We start from the raw sequence: 15,765 nt of genomic DNA, 5'->3' as shown, positions 1-15,765 counted from the left end.
TAAAAAAAAAAAAAAAAAAAAAAGCGCTGTTTGTATCACACAAGGTGAAACTAGTTCTCTCTTTTTCTATCTCTCTCTGTTTTGTATTGTGTCCTTAGGTTTTAGATAAACATTAGCAGCATGGACTGGTGAAAGTAAGATCCCATATTTATATCCCATTGTAATACTTAACCTTATTGTTCTTTTTTTGATTTCTTCTTTCCAACTACATTCCATTAAGTTAACACAATTCTCAAAAATTGCTTGTACCAGTGTCAGATTTGTGTCTCTTTGATGTGTCAGCTCAGCTCCAATCAATCACCAACACTGGTTCAATAAAGCCCATTGGGCCAACTCTACGAAACACAACGATCCACCTAATAAATTTCGAATATTTTTAAAAAGGAAAAAAATAGAGGCCTGTCGCTTTCTATCTCTGACCAAGAAAATAAAACTTTCTAATATATTTTTTAATCATGTATAGGTGTCTCTCTGTGTAATGTGTGTGTTCCTGCGAGACTTTAGCTCTCTGTTAGATTACGTAAACACCTCTCTCTCTCTCTCTCTCTCTCTCTCTCTCTCTCTCTCTCTCTCTTGCCTTGGTGAAGAAGAGGGCCTTGTGATTGTTTTTTCTACTTGTTCTAATTCGAATTTGTATCGAATCCGAAAGTGGTCGTCTTTCGTCGTTCCTCTGTTTCCTGCTGGCAACCCTAAATCGCCGGAGTTGATTTCTCTGTTTCGTTTCGGATCTCTACTACCAAATCGGGCTTTGTTTTGTTTGTAATAATGCCACCGTTTATGTCTGGCTCCAGAGCCATAGTTTCTTTAATTTCATGTCGAAACGCCATCAGGAACTCGATCAGCCGCCCCGGGATCCCTCGGCGGATTTGTGTATCTAATCAAATTAGGAGATTTGGTTCTCTTTCAGGAGTTGAGAGATGCTCTCCTTATGGGTCAATAATGTCCAATTATAATGAGGATGGTAGAGTCTCTTTTGGCACGGGAAGTTTATTAATTCAGAGACGGCATTTTCTGGGTTGTGGAGATGGGGAAGAAGGTGGTGGTGAGTTATCTAAGATCTACGAAGAGCGTCGTGTCTTGGGGTAACCTCATTAATCCTATTTTTGNTTTTGAGATTTTTCTACTAAGATTCTATCATACTTGTTTCGATCTTACAAGCGCTTCTTAGATATATGAAATGGGACATCTTTGAGAAATGTTTCAATGCTTTGTGGCCCCTTATGTTGGGCTTTATTTCCTGTTTTGTGGATCAAACAGTGAAAGAAGGGTTTCAATGATCTAATAAGCATCTTTTGAGGCTTTTAAGTGTTGTAGGATTGGGATTTTTGCCTTTGTGTTTGTCTTGTTTTGGTCTGATATACTATGAACTAAGTTTCCAAAAATATGATAATCGGTTGGTTTAGATACAACTTCTGTGATTCCTGTGAATTTGCTGATGATTATGCTTGTGGCAACAAGGTCTTCTGAATCTGAGGAGTCCTTAGTACATTGAGAATCTCGCGTTGGCAATACGTTCATGATTTGAAGTTCATATTCTCAGCAAATGAAGATTGAATTACTCATTTGTGTTTGTTTTTATTACAGGTATTCTCCCGAGCAAATGTTTAACGTAGTTGCAGCTGTAGACTTGTACCACGGGTTTGTTCCTTGGTGTCAACGCTCTGAGGTTCTTAAAGAATATCCAGATGGATCATTCGATGCAGAACTGGAGATTGGTTTTAAGTTTCTTGTTGAGAGTTATATTTCCCATGTCGAATCCGAAAGGCCGAAATTAATAAAGGTAAGGAAGGACTTGTTTTTTTTTGCTTTTGTTTTCAGTTTTTTTTTTGTTTGTTGGTTTTTGAGTGACTGATGGATTTTACAACATGATATGAATCTGTGCTTTTCAGACAACTGCGAGGGACACGGGACTATTTGACCATTTGATAAACGTCTGGCAATTTAAGCCAGGACCTATTCCAGGAACCTGCGACCTTCATTTCCATGTGGATTTCAAATTCAACTCGCCTCTCTATCGCCAGGTAAAAAAAAATACTTCACAAAACCTCTTAACTTGTTAGTGTCCAATTGTAATTGTTAGTAATGGTGCTTGGGAGTTGTTATCGAAGAAATCTGCTAGGAAAGTATGAGTTCTCTGTTCCTTGGAAAAAGTTAAGAAATCCACAAAAGATTGAAAGTTGGAAGCTTGTTGATAAGAAATGTTCAAGAAAATAATGATGTCCTCTTTGTTACTCAAGGTGAATCTTGGTTAATATTAAAACCTTGCAAGTAGTTTGAAATTGTTTTTTCGCTTATTTCAGGTAGCTTCAATGTTCTTAAAGGAGGTAGCAACAAGACTTGTAGGAGCATTTAGTGACCGATGCCGACTAGTGTATGGTCCAGGAGTTCCAGTAGATGAAAACGCATATGAACAAAGAGCTTGAGACATATCTATTATATACATATAATGGAAGTAACACATCAGTTTAGATTTCATTTTGATTGCTGGAGAGCGATTACGGCATAGCATGTTTTGTCTTTCTTTTCATATATATGAATGCTTTTGCATATGAAGATCAACACATGACATGAGATATTTGTTTAATGTAAAAGCAGGAAAATAAAACACATCCATTGGAGTCTTTTCTTTGTTCAACTATTTCTTTCTTAATCTAATAATATTGATTATGATGACATATGTGGTGACGCAACAGTCATATTAAGTTGTTTTATAAGGTTAGAGAATGATTCAATAAAATGGAAAAGTCTATAAAGGTTTGGAAGATGAACATTAGTGGGGAACAGGCCCGGCCCATAGGGCAATCAGCTCAATTATGGGCCGGGCTCAAGCAATTGATTAGGACATCAAAAAATTTAAGGGCATATTTTTGTAAGTTTTTTATAAAACTTTTATATATATCTAAAGGTTTTTACAACTATGTAGGCTTCAATTAAGTGAAAAAAACATAGATTTTGAGGTTAATTGTTAGTTTTGGTTTTGATTTTAATTTTTTTTCCCCTTTTGAGGTTAATTGATTACTTTGTTAAACTATAAGATAAACTCTTTCATCAAATCTAATGCTTTGGTTTTGGTTTAAGTTAATAAAATTTCAAAACATTAAACATAAAGTCTTATATACAATTGTATAAGACTTTACTGGTGGGGAACCAAGAGTCTTGGGCACCTGTCATAAACTAGTCATATTACTGGTCATAACCATTGAACTCAAAAGGAAAAATATGTTTTCTTAGTGACCGTGTGTGTATCTTGACTCTAGTCTTAGAGATGTTTTGGCATTAAACCAATGTTTGATTCGGTTCTCTGAAAATACGTGGTTTAACTTCTCGTTTTAATCAGGTGGAGTTTACAAAAAACATTTGATATGACAGTACATTATTCGATAAAATAACATAAATATGAGTCAATATGAAATGTACATTTATCAAGCCATGCAAACATATGGTCCTGCCATTCACTTAGAGAAAAAATTAGCTAACAAAAATAAAATAAACATATGAAATGAGAAATAAATTTTAGTTTAACCTATACAAGGTATCATATAATGCTTTTTGATTTGTAATGGGATTAGTTTTTTAAGTTGATGGGAGTTGAGAGTTAGGTTGAGGTATTTTGTCGGAAGGTGAGGAGGAAAACTTATGAACGGAAGCGGAGACGCGGTTTTGCCTTTTTCTGCTTCATCATTTTCCTACCAAATGGACCAAAATAAGAGCATCTTTTTTTTTTCGTCAAACTTTAGTGGAATTTGTCCCACTTTATTTTTATTTTATTTTTAACTAATCCTATAAATAACTTTTTAAAAAAAATAGTGAAAAGAAAAGAGAAACGAGTCGGTGAAAGAATCAAATATAAACATTATATTATGTACCTACTAAATTCTGAATTTACAAGGTCCAAATTTCAAGATGATATACAATTGAGTCATTGACTTGCGTTGCAACAACTATGCAATAACTATTGAGTATTATCAATACTAGTATGACCCAAAGCCAATCCAATAAATACATAAGCCTAGAGTATTGACTTAGACTAAATCTCACGCTTCTATTTTAGTTTCATGAACGCCCTATTACCACATCTACTTTTCCGGTATTTTAATTGGAATTATAGTTTCAATTTCCATTCCCTAAAAATCCATTGTACAACTCCCACACACACACACACACAAAAAGAACCATTTAAAATATGTAAATGCAAAATGACTTACTTTTTTTTTGGTAAGGATGCAAAATGACTTACTTATTGTACCGTTTGTTTCAATAATGCAATGAATAAATAGAGTATATAGACAGAAAAAAATGGGTTTGGTCTTTGTCTCTGTTAAGTCAAAATATGAAATAACTTTGGTCTTCTCTTTACTTTTTTCTACGTCAGTTTCCCATTGTTAGCCGTTCCCTTTCATTTTTCCTCTTCTCGATCAAAACTCTTCATAAGCAAGATATATACTTGTGTATTCGTAGATAGAAAAGTTTCTGTCTTTTACGTATACGGTATACCTATCTCTTTCATCTCTTTTGTGTTCATACGACTCATCTAATCTTCCACTGATTTTGATATCTCATCTGCTCCAAAACCCAATTTAGGGTTTCTTCACACAATCTACTCTCTTGCCTTTTTCTGCAAACAAAAGAAAAAGTCTTCACTCTTTTCATTCATAGCATCTAACTTTTCTTAATTTTACCTTTAGAATTTTCTTGTGCCTGTTTTGTGTATAAGAGTGGTTACACAGTTAAGATACACCCAAAATCCTCAAACTAACCAAAGAGAAAAGCAAAACAGAGGAGACATGAATTGTATGTTTTTGTTCAAGTCCAAGAAACCTAAATCTAGAAGTAATCTTGAGAAGGATAACAAAAACGCAAGATTCCAAAAGTCAGCTCCAGAATTAACTACGAGAAGATCATCGTCGTCGTCGTTCAATCTCCCAACACCAAGATCTCTGCCAACTCCAGCGAGTGTTAAAGACTTATACAAAGAAAGAGAACAAAATCAAAATCTGAGGGTTTTCTCTTACAAGGAACTAACTGACGCCACGTGTGGGTTTAGCAGGACTCTAAAGATCGGACAAGGTGGCTTTGGTAGTGTTTATCAAGCCACCATTGACAATCCCACCGGAGCAGATTCTCATCCTTCTCCACTTGTCGTCGCCGTTAAGAAACTCAATCGACAAAGTCTACAGGTATGCAAAAACTCATGAGATAGAATTGCAAAAAGATTAGAAATTTGACCAAGAACAAGTATCACACATTTTTATCTCCATCAATCAAGATTATGACAAATCATGTGATGTTTTGGAATTAGTGAATATATTCGAACTTTTAAACAAGAAAAAAAGTTTCACTGATGGTATATATATAATGCAAAAAGGTTTTTTTTGGGATTGCAAAAAGATTAGAGAACTTTTAACCAATAACAAGTTTGATTCATTTCTTATTAATGTGAGGTTCGATCTTATATAGTATTATAGTTGAGTCTCTGTTTTGTAATGAAAGGGTCATAAGCAATGGCTAGCAGAGGTTCAGTTGTTGGGCGTAGTGAATCACCCAAACGTAGTGAGGCTCTTAGGGTATTGCGCGGAGGACAGAGAGAGGCTTTTGGTTTACGAGTTGATGTCTAATCGCAGCTTAGAGGAGCATCTCTTCACTCGAAAAACCTTAACGTTGTCATGGAAACAAAGACTTGAAATCATGCTTGGTGCAGCTCAAGGATTGGCTTATTTGCACGAAATCCAGGTTATTTTTGAATCCTAAACACATCATAACGACAACAACAAAAAATGATAAAAACCCTTTTGATTGTTTATGCGTAGTTAGGCCCGAACCAAAAGTTATATACATGTCTAGTACTTTAACTAGATGCATTGTCTAGTTTAACTAGAAACTTGTCTCTATTTTTTTATTTGGGCAGGTAATATATAGAGACTTCAAATCATCAAATGTGCTTTTAAGCGATGACTTTCATCCGAAGTTATCGGACTTTGGTCTCGCTAGAGAAGGTCCAGAAGGAGACAACACTCACGTTACAACCGCGGTAAGTAACATTTTCCGTTTCTCCCTTACAAATTCTATATTGCATGACAGTTTTTTCTTTGTCCACAAGTAACAACTTCATCTCTTCTTCTTTCATGATTCTCTTGAAAGAGAGTTGGAACAGACGGCTATGCAGCCCCCGAGTATGTAGTAACCGGTCATCTCAAGACACATTGTGATGTTTATAGCTTTGGAGTTGTCCTTTATGAGATCATCACTGGTCGTCGAACAATGGAACGAATGAAGCCTTTGCCTGAGCAAAAGCTTCTAGAATGGGTCAAAAAGTATCCTGCTGATAGCAAAAGTTTCAAAATGATCATTGACTCGAAGCTATGCAACAAGTATCCAATTAAGATGGTGAGGAGGGTGGCTAAATTGGCTGATCACTGTCTGAAAAAGAACGATAAAGAGAGACCCACCATGGCCTTTGTAGTTGAGAGTCTTAGGAAGATCATTGAGGACTCAGTTTCTGTAGGTACGAGAAGTTCAGTTGGAAAATCGACGAGAGAGGGAGGGGTTAGTGTTAGAGCCTAGAGGTTTAACTTTTTAGAAAAGGGTAGAGATTTACTTATGTTCCCAAACAATGCCGTTTAACGTGCAAAATACATATGAGATCTGTGAGAAAAGGCCAGGTATAATAGTATATATTAAGCCCATTAACGATTCTGAAAATAAAATTGTGATCACAACTAAGGAAGAGATGGATGAATCTAAAAATTTGTAATACAACCAAAGTTCAAACACCTTTAAATCTTTGAAGTTTATAGAGGTTATGGAAAAAGAAAATTGTACTACTCCTTAAAGTTGAAATGATTAAAGAAAAAGAGTTGTACTACACCAAATGATCTCACAGAACATGCGCAGAAAAAGATTTGTCTGTTAATTTCTCCCATTATATAATGTTTATGAATCATGACATATCAGACCTACTCCAATAAGAATTGATATTATTACTTACACAAAATTTATTTCGCTATCATAAATGTTATATAACCAACACAAATATATTTGAATATCATTATATTATATATATTGAACTTTTTACATTACAAACCCATCATTCCAAAACAAGAGAACAGCCAGTCTGATGCTTACAAATATTTTTTTCTTCCCATTAAAAAACAAAAGATTTACCTTTTTTTTTTTTTTGACATCAAGATTTACCAAATTCACACATAGGCGTTTTGGCCATAGTTTTTTTGTACTCCCAAAATTGCATGTTGATTTCTTCTTAAAAGAAAAAGAAAAAAAACTAATAAAAAGAAAAAAGAAACAAATAAAGAAAAAATAACAAAGAAAAGGACAAAACCCTTGAAAAAGAGAGGTTTCTTTACTTTTTTATTTTATTTTTTTCCCTAACCATTTTCTTCTTTTTTTTCTTCTGAGCTTTTCAAATTCAAACTAAGATTTTTCTTTAGATGAAGAAAGAAACCCAAAAAAACCCATTACCAAGCTGTTAAAGCAATGAGCGTTAATGGGATTCTCTATCACTTTTTTACTTTATAACTTTGAAATTAGGCAGCAGCAACGGTTCCAGTGTGGAAAGCATAGTCACGAGATCTAGTAGGAGAAGAAGAAGAGCTTCGCTTTTCATTTCTTCTCATAGCTTTCACGGAAGAAGACAGACTCTGTTTCTTCTCTTTAGCTTCGTCTCTTTCTATCTGTTCTTCTCTACACTCTTCGCTACAGAACGGTGTGTCTCCTCTGTTAAAATGAAACAAAATTTAATATCAGACACAAATCATAATACATCTTTTTTTTCCAGGATGCCTTAATTCACAAGGCAAATCAGAATTAGGGTATAAGGCTTAAACTTTATCAAGCAAATCAAAACGTAACCTCAAAGTAATCGATTTTTTTCTCTAATTAATCTAGAAAAGTAGAATCTAAGTTTCGTTTCATTTTCTTGTACTCTTAACGAGATGATGAATCAAAGATCTAAGATGTATGTAAAAGTACCTGTACATGAAGATGTCTCTGTTATCACCAAGACGTTTCTTGCAGAGGAAACAAGAGTCCAAGAAATGAGGAAGTGGCTGCTGTCCGTAGCAGCTATTGTCGAATCTAAAATCATGGAATTTTCCAGATCTGGGAGATGAAACAGAGTAGTGATGATGATGGTAATAATAATAACTCTGAGGATTCATCTTGAGACTGTTGTCGTAACAAGAAGGACTCGAAACTCCAGCTTCTAGAGAAGCCAAACCATCGTCTTCTTCTTCTATGAAATAAGGCTTTCTCGTTGAAACCTCCATTTTTTTTTAATGGCTATTCTTTGTCTTGTGTTCTTCTTTAAGTTCTTATGAGGAGAAGGGAGAGAGATAGAAGGTTTGGTGTGGAGAGGGGAGAGTTGAGGGGAAGATGGAGTTTGGTTTTTATAGGAATAGAAAGACAGGTTTGATTCTGGTTAAGAGAGAAGAAACCCAAAGGAAGAAGCAACAAGTTTGAGGAACAAAACTCAAAACTCAAAACTCAAGAGAGAGAGAATCTAATGGCCTCTTTGTTTATGCAATACCGCTTATTTCTATATTTATTTACTACTTTTTTGTGTTTCTTTAATATTTTTAACTACCTAACCATTAACCATTATATGATGAATAATTGAGGCACTAGTATGATTATTGTTTTTTAGTCTTCTTCAAACTTACAACCATTTTCTTATGAAATTAATCAAATAGTTAAGTTGTGGAATAGTGGAATTGCTACTGTTTTAAATTAGAAAGATTGTTTAAAATAATTTCGATTGACCTATGTAAATTTACATTAACCAGCTAACCGATTTAACTAATTTGACAAAATAATTATTAGTTTTGCGAAGAATGATCAAAATTAGAAGGAAAACAATCTAAAACCCTTCCATACGTTTTTTATTTTTAAAATTATAAATATATGTAAGAGAATTTCTCAATTCTTGATTTTTTTTTTGTCCAATTACCTTTGATTGAGTCTAACAGATAAATGGCGATAAAAAAACTAAAATACCACTACTAGACTAGTGTTTTAAAAAATATCATTAACCTAGACGCTATTATTTATTATATAAATCCTGATTAATCTCCCATGTTATTAAAAAAATTGCAACTAATAAATTCTAAGGAAAATGGCAACATCCCTTGTTAATGACGCTAAAGGAGACTGAAGGACATATACGTAAATTACACATTTAAAATAAAACAAATAAAAAAACCAGTTCTTTTGCTGTCCTGTAATAAGAAAATCTTCGGAAAACGGTTCCACTAAACATGGGTCCCACCTTGCACTTGGACGTTAAGAAAGTCATTGGATGGTAGGGACCACATCGCGCGTGAGATTTGCGCGTTACGTAAATACTCTCTTTCTCTACTCACACGCACCAGCACCACTTGTGTCTTCTCTTTATTGGTAAGGACACTTTTAATTGTATTTTTTATAGAACATACACGATGTCGTTTTCTTCCTTTTTTTAGTTTCCTCTTTTTTTTTTTTAGTTTCCTCTTTTTTTTTTTTTTTCTCGTGATCAATGACGTTAATATATACATCCACCATTTCAAAATATAACATATTTTAGTTATCCATCGTTTCAAAATATAACATGTTTTAGTTATAGCATGTAGATTAATAAGTTTTTACTTTTAACAAGTTCAACCAATCAGAAATAATACTGCATAATATAAAATACTAAATTAATATAAAGGTTGCATAGAAACTTGAAACATCATATATTAATAAAACAAAAAACTTCTCTAAAACATTTTATATTTTGAAACGAGAGAGTATATTTTTTTTTGGGAACCTTTGGAAAAGCCTATGACGACTCCACCACACTCGACAAAATTATTACCTATTATATATTTATAAAAATTTTAATTATTTTCAGCTTGTTTAATTGTTTTAGTCAAAAACTTAACTTTGGTTTTAAATATAACAAATTTTATCCTATTGTACACTCATATTAAGAATCATATGTTCTGGAAAAAGAAGATTTTTTTGTTACAAGACAATTTTTTACATGACATTTTTTCTCTATTAGTTAAGATTCATGTTTTAAAAATTGCTAGGCGCTAATCGGATGGTTAAAGATGGCCTAACGATTAATTAATTGATCGGAAACTAGTTTTAAGATATTTTTAATATTTTTATAATTAATATTAAATATTAAAACTTTTGGTGGTTATATACTTTATTTGTGTGAATTAGTAGAATTCAGCATATCAGAATTCAGCATCACAAGTTCCACGCTTAGGGGGAGATATTGGTTTAGGATTTAGAAAGAATTTTAATGACTTTAAAAGTTAGGTAAAATATGTTGTTATTCAATCAAGACTTTTAAAAACTCTTTAAAAATTTGGTGTTATTGGTTGTGGATTTGTAAAAAGTTGTCTAAAATCTTGATAAATCTAGTGTTATTGGATTAAGAGTTTTATAAAGTCATTAAAAGTTTTATGTTATTCAAGTAAAACAAAAGAATCTTGGATTGTTAATAAATTCAAATTTTATGTTATTGGTTTAGAATTTTATATCATTTTCTTCATAACAAAAGTCATAAAAACTCTTTCATTAAATAGAAAGATTTTACAAGATTAGAAAAAACAAATCATCAAGATTTTAAAAAACTTCCTAAACAATCTCTTAGAATCCTTCATTTTTAACTTTCAATTTTCTATGATTCTAACAATCAGCAAGAACATAAAGTCATTAAAATTCTTTCTAAATCCTAAACCAATACCTCCTCCTTAATAACTATATTTTGTGTATTTTTCGTCATTTTGTTAATAAATGACAAAATAGTCTTTTCTAAGTCATCTTCTCTATCCTATTTTTTTTGAACCTGTAAACCTAGTTATGGCGGCCAATCATTTAAATACTTGTTTTTCATTGATTTCTTCTTCAGTTCAACTATTTTTAATAACTAAATATTAGATTAGATCTAACATCTATCATTTTATTTTGAGCAAAAAAAAAATCAAATTTTTCGTTTTTTCGATTTTAAAATCGATTTGGGTAAAATCTCGGCAGTGGTGCTCTGCCGAGCGATTTACTGGCGTCTCGGCGACGGCATTTTTAAATAGAGGGTTATGATAAATAACAACTATAATAAGTATAATATTATTAGCTCAGCTATTTTATTTTTAAGTTTTTTTAAAAAAATGTGAGAAATATATAAAAAAAAGAAACGTAAGAGTCTTGTTTGTCGGGTTATAAAGTTCTTGGTTCTTGTTTTGAGAGATTGGCTCTCATATTGATAGAAGGTGGTAGTTATTATTATTGGATTGGTCTTGGGTATCCTTAGTAAAACTCTTCTACAATAGCTTCAGAAGAAGAAACCATGCATTTGGAGACTAGTTTATTTCATAAAGATTCAACCTAGTTTGCTTTTGTTTTTAGCTCTTGGGTTCATCCTCTTTCCAAAGTTAAAATGTTTTGTTTTGTTGTTTGTTTTCTTTGTTGGTTTCTCTTATGCGTCTGGGGATTGATACTCGTCCACCGGCTTTGTTTCTCTTTTTTGGGTTTTAGATTTCGGGGAAATTTTGTTTTCCGCCGGCTTAAGTTGTATTTCACAATGTATTCTACCTAGTTTATCAATAATACCAGATGACAAAAAAAATATAAAAAAAGAAACATGTAACATAATGAAATTGATGGAGAGGGATTAAATGTGAAAACATGGATTGCTTTTGAAAACACATTTATTGTGTTGTTGGACTTCCATGGAAACAATAACCAACTACTCCTTCAAGTGTGAAACACGCGCCAAAAGGAAGCGTGTAAGCAATTTTACTGAGTACTAATAAAAAAAACGTCGTACACTTGCGAAAGGCTCGGAAGTTCGCAAACACTCCATTAAACCCCACCTGTCCCTTTAAAGTCTTCTTTTTTTCATTTTTTTTTTCTTGTATCAAATGCGAAAACTTTCAACTCCATACCTCTTTAATTATGAACTCGTAAATAGCAATTGTATATTTTTCTCATAAGATTTGTGGTGGCAATGCTATATGTGAGAGAGTATGTATAAATTATTAGGCGCCTGCAAAATGCAAATATACTTTTAATACTGTGTTGATGTGTCTAGTGAATTATTTTTAGGGATCCGTACAATAACAATTCTGGTGCCGAATATAATATTTTTCTGGTCAGAATATTTTGTTTCATTTTTAAAAAATAATAACGTCAAAATATCTGTGGAACCACGTCACTCTCCGTCATTTTAAAATTATTAGAATTTTTTTTTGTATTTCTCTGCGATTCTCCTCTCTTCTCTCTCTCTCTCATGTCTTATTGTATTTTTTTAAAGTAAAAAATGTCATAATTTTCTCAACTGCATAAATCCTGTGGGTCCATCTTTTCCTAGCCCATAGGATTGGAAAAGGTCCCAATTCATACTTTTCTTTAAGCTATGCTTTTTTTTTTTACGTGACTTTGCCAAATGCCAATGTTGCCATTGCCTCTATTGGACCGTTGTTTACGTTCGTTCTTTATCTCTAAACACCTATGTCTATGTCTATATGTGTACGATTAATCGTCGATAGTTTTGCTTTTGCATAAGGTTCACAGCCATGATTCTAATTACATAAATGATAATAAAGGAGTACGTGAACAGAAGGCGGTGATGTCACAACCCATTCTCAAACCCTTTGAGTCTACACTAGTTTCTTTAGCGAAAGTTTATTTTAAAACATTTCTATATAATAAAAATACTAAATTACTCATATTTCCGGAAAAAAACATTCTTTAAATAAAAACCTTAATGTATCATCTCAATAATCTTGTCAAAAGAAAATAGAAAAATTTCTTAGATAAAAACAAATCCGAACATAAAAGAAAGTTAGGAATTAACCGGTAAACTTATTAAACCCAATGTTCCCAAAATCACACCACAAAGCGAGACGAACTTGTGCAACTACTCGAGGTTCTCACCAAAACCTGAGGAGAAAAGAATAGGGAGTGAGTAATTAATTACTAAGTGAGGTGGTCAACACTGCCCACCGAAACATAACCTCACAAATACACATTCACACAACTTCCAAACACTAGCATAAAATCAGACAACAAGCATATAGCTTTCACTTGCGTGAAAGACTAAGACATTCCACAATAATTATCTTTCAATATATATTTAAGTATTTTACTTTGATTATAGGTTTGGCCATCAACAATTTTTCCGGCTCCCAAATCCCCTTTCTTAGAAGACCACAGCCAATAACTCGATTCTTCCCCTGCTCGTCAGCAGTTTATGACCTATAATGAACCCGTCGGTTCATTACAGTCCAACAATCTCAATTCCGTTATAATTATTTCCTTTATAATTTTCTCACCATCAAAACTAAAGTACGACGTAAAACCTTAACAAGCATCATGCATCTCACATCATCATATTACCATGCAATAAGCATTACGACTTAAGGCATTAACAATCGACATGCATATCACGTATCAAATAACCATGCAGCAAGCATTATTAACGCATGTAAATATTATTACTCTAACACCTAGAAACCAACAATAAATAATGTCTAACTCTATACTAATGCTTATCTGATGCACAAAAGCGTAAATGAGGTGTATGAATCCGCAAATCCCTCCCCCACCTGACTCTTGATTGAAAACGACACTAGGAACAGAGAGGTTGAAAGCGGTTAACCTGAAACTTGCACAAGAAGAAGACTATTCAGAACCCTAATATGGAACTTGCGGATCAAGAGGACTAGAGCAGTGGAACCAGAGACTTACTGCCCAAGGAACCAGACGACCTAGCTTGCGGAGCAACCAGAAACAACAGCAACGAACTAACTTGCAGATGAAGAAGCCAACNCAAAAGGCATGACAACAAACTCATAATGCCCGTAGCGTGTCCTGAATGCTGTTTTTCTAACATCCTCCTCAGCAATACCAATCTGATGATGTCCCGATGCCAAATCTATCTTTGAAAACAAGGATGCTCCTTGAAGTTGGTCCAAAAGCTCATCAATGCGTGGTAAGGGATACTTATTCTAAATAGTCACCTTATTCAACCCACGATAGTCTATGCAAAGTCTGAAAGTTCCATCTTTCTTCTTAACAAACAGAACAGGCACTCCCCACGGAGAACTACTTGGTCTCACAAATCCAACTGCTTCTTTAATTCCGCCATTTCTGTTGGAGCTAAACGGTAAGGCGCCTTGGATATTGGAGCAGTCCCTGGGTCCAACTCAATAGTGAAATAATCTCCTCTATCTGGTGGTGGTCCTTTGAGCGGTTCAAAAACATCTGCATATTCTGATGCTACAGGAATGTCATCCAACTCTACTGTTGTGCCCCCCCCCTCAATAGAAATTGTCGCCAAATATGCTTCAGGCCCATTCCTCTGTAACTCCTCTGTGTGAATCATCAAAATAATAGGTATCCCGTTATTTGTTACAACTCCCTGGAATACCAAATTCCCTTCACTTCGGTTAATGGTAACCTGTGCTCCCCGACAGTCCAAGTTGGCATCATGTCGCTTTAACCAATCTATGCCAACAATTACTTCATAGCGTCTCAACTCCATCTCAATAAAATTACCAAGTAGCTCTACTCCTTCTATTACCACAGGAACATCCCGATAAGTCCTTGATGATCCTACCACTTGAGTTCCCGCAGTTTCAATTCTCCTCTGCTTTTCTGTAAAATCAATTCTGGAATCCCAATTCCTCGCCAAATTGGGGCTCATAAAATAATACGTAGCTCCAGTGTCAAACATAGTATAGGCTGCAACTCCTCCAATAAAAACCGATCCTACATAGCTTTTATTTTTCTTTTAATTTTAACTAAGCGACACACATACTCAAAAGACCACATGCAATTACTAATATCCAAAAAGAAATCACAAGAAGCTTTAGATGAGACTTACCGACGATCGGTTCCGCACCATCCTCGTCTGTTATAGCATATGCTCGAGGTCCAATTGCCTGCCTTTTAGGAGGTGGCGGCAGGATTCCTGGGTTTTGATTGCCTTGCTGCCATCCTAATATATTCCCTCTGCATTCCCGTGCAAAATGACCTGGTTTCCCGCACCTCCTGCAATTATTGTCTCTTTCTGAACAATTCGCTCGTGTATTCCAAAAATACTCCGGCACACTCCTCCATGCCTTTTTCCACATTTGTTACACTGCTGGTTATTCTGGCTCGATCCTGCACCACGGTTATCTCCTGCTCGCTTAAGTGATTCTGCTCCCTTGGTTGATTTCTGCTGAGAACTCCTAAGGTTATGAGCTTCCTCCTCAAGTCCCCTCTCGACCATAGCGGCCTGCTCAACTAGCTCAACCATGCTAGTACATCCACGAATAGAGCAACGATTACGGATATTAGCCCTCAGTCCTCTTATAAATTTGCGAATCAGTTCTTGTTCTCCATACTCCCTCCCAATAAATCTCCTCAGACGGGTGAACTCAACATCTTACTCTCTAACCGTCATTGTGCCCTGTCGAAGCTCCAAAAACTCACATTCTAGCTGATCCATAGCTTCCTGAGGAAAATACTTCTTATTGAACTCCTCTAGAAAATCCTCCCATGTGGGCTCATAATCAACTGGAAAGCTCCTCTCAACATTTCTCCACCAATTATCTGCATCCCCGCGCAGGTAGTGCACAGCGAGATCCCTTCTAAACTCTATAGGGCATCTTGTTGACCTAAAGTTTTTCTCCAACATCCGCCTCCAATCATCAGCTCCTGCTTGATCATTTCCACCACTAAAGTACTCTGTCCCCATGGTGCCCATGAGCTTCATCGTCTCAAAATAAGAAA

General features: G+C 34.5%; 4 protein-coding genes across 4 annotated transcripts in view; 3 read left to right on the top strand and 1 right to left on the bottom strand.

Moving 5' to 3' along the window:
* Window positions 1-205, top strand: part of LOC104718570 (casein kinase II subunit beta-2-like) — a gene marked incomplete in the record, with an annotated part of 2,397 nt that extends 2,192 nt beyond the window's left edge. The window contains 1 exon segment of the mRNA XM_010436333.2: window positions 2-205.
* Window positions 478-2,635, top strand: LOC104718569 (coenzyme Q-binding protein COQ10 homolog, mitochondrial-like). Its single transcript, XM_010436332.2, has 4 exons — window positions 478-1,082; window positions 1,585-1,780; window positions 1,890-2,021; window positions 2,301-2,635. Exons 1-4 carry the CDS (start codon window positions 766-768, stop codon window positions 2,421-2,423), a joined length of 768 nt encoding a protein of 255 aa, XP_010434634.1. The 5' UTR covers window positions 478-765; the 3' UTR covers window positions 2,424-2,635.
* LOC104718568 (probable receptor-like protein kinase At5g47070) lies at window positions 4,348-6,683 on the top strand. The gene is made up of 4 exons (XM_010436331.2): window positions 4,348-5,177; window positions 5,491-5,730; window positions 5,906-6,028; window positions 6,139-6,683. Exons 1-4 carry the CDS (start codon window positions 4,785-4,787, stop codon window positions 6,559-6,561), a joined length of 1,179 nt encoding a protein of 392 aa, XP_010434633.1. The 5' UTR covers window positions 4,348-4,784; the 3' UTR covers window positions 6,562-6,683.
* LOC104718567 lies at window positions 7,060-8,529 on the bottom strand. The gene is made up of 2 exons (XM_010436330.2): window positions 7,987-8,529; window positions 7,060-7,731 (listed from the first exon to the last, which is right to left on the bottom strand). The coding sequence occupies exons 1-2, from the start codon at window positions 8,280-8,282 to the stop codon at window positions 7,542-7,544; spliced, it is 486 nt and encodes a 161-aa protein (XP_010434632.1). The 5' UTR covers window positions 8,283-8,529; the 3' UTR covers window positions 7,060-7,541.

This window comes from Camelina sativa, chromosome 10 (assembly GCF_000633955.1).
Source record: "Camelina sativa cultivar DH55 chromosome 10, Cs, whole genome shotgun sequence".
In the NCBI taxonomy this organism is placed as follows: Eukaryota; Viridiplantae; Streptophyta; class Magnoliopsida; order Brassicales; family Brassicaceae; genus Camelina; species Camelina sativa.
Note: the sequence above shows the minus strand (reverse complement) of the source record. Positions and strands in the feature narration are given on the sequence as shown.

What these genes read in the sequence shown, in the direction of transcription:
- LOC104718568 (XM_010436331.2), top strand. Translation starts at nt 4,785, where the DNA reads ATGAATTGTATGTTTTTGTTCAAGTCCAAGAAACCTAAATCTAGAAGT. An exon ending in TCAATCGACAAAGTCTACAG is followed by an intron (nt 5,178 to 5,490) that starts GTATGCAAAAAC and finishes TTGTAATGAAAG; the next exon opens with GGTCATAAGCAATGGCTAGC. An exon ending in CTTATTTGCACGAAATCCAG is followed by an intron (nt 5,731 to 5,905) that starts GTTATTTTTGAA and finishes TTATTTGGGCAG; the next exon opens with GTAATATATAGAGACTTCAA.
- LOC104718569 (XM_010436332.2), top strand. Translation starts at nt 766, where the DNA reads ATGCCACCGTTTATGTCTGGCTCCAGAGCCATAGTTTCTTTAATTTCA. An exon ending in AAAGGCCGAAATTAATAAAG is followed by an intron (nt 1,781 to 1,889) that starts GTAAGGAAGGAC and finishes TGTGCTTTTCAG; the next exon opens with ACAACTGCGAGGGACACGGG. An exon ending in ACTCGCCTCTCTATCGCCAG is followed by an intron (nt 2,022 to 2,300) that starts GTAAAAAAAAAT and finishes CGCTTATTTCAG; the next exon opens with GTAGCTTCAATGTTCTTAAA.
- LOC104718567 (XM_010436330.2), bottom strand. Translation starts at nt 8,282, where the DNA reads ATGGAGGTTTCAACGAGAAAGCCTTATTTCATAGAAGAAGAAGACGAT. An exon ending in AGAGACATCTTCATGTACAG is followed by an intron (nt 7,732 to 7,986) that starts GTACTTTTACAT and finishes TCATTTTAACAG; the next exon opens with AGGAGACACACCGTTCTGTA.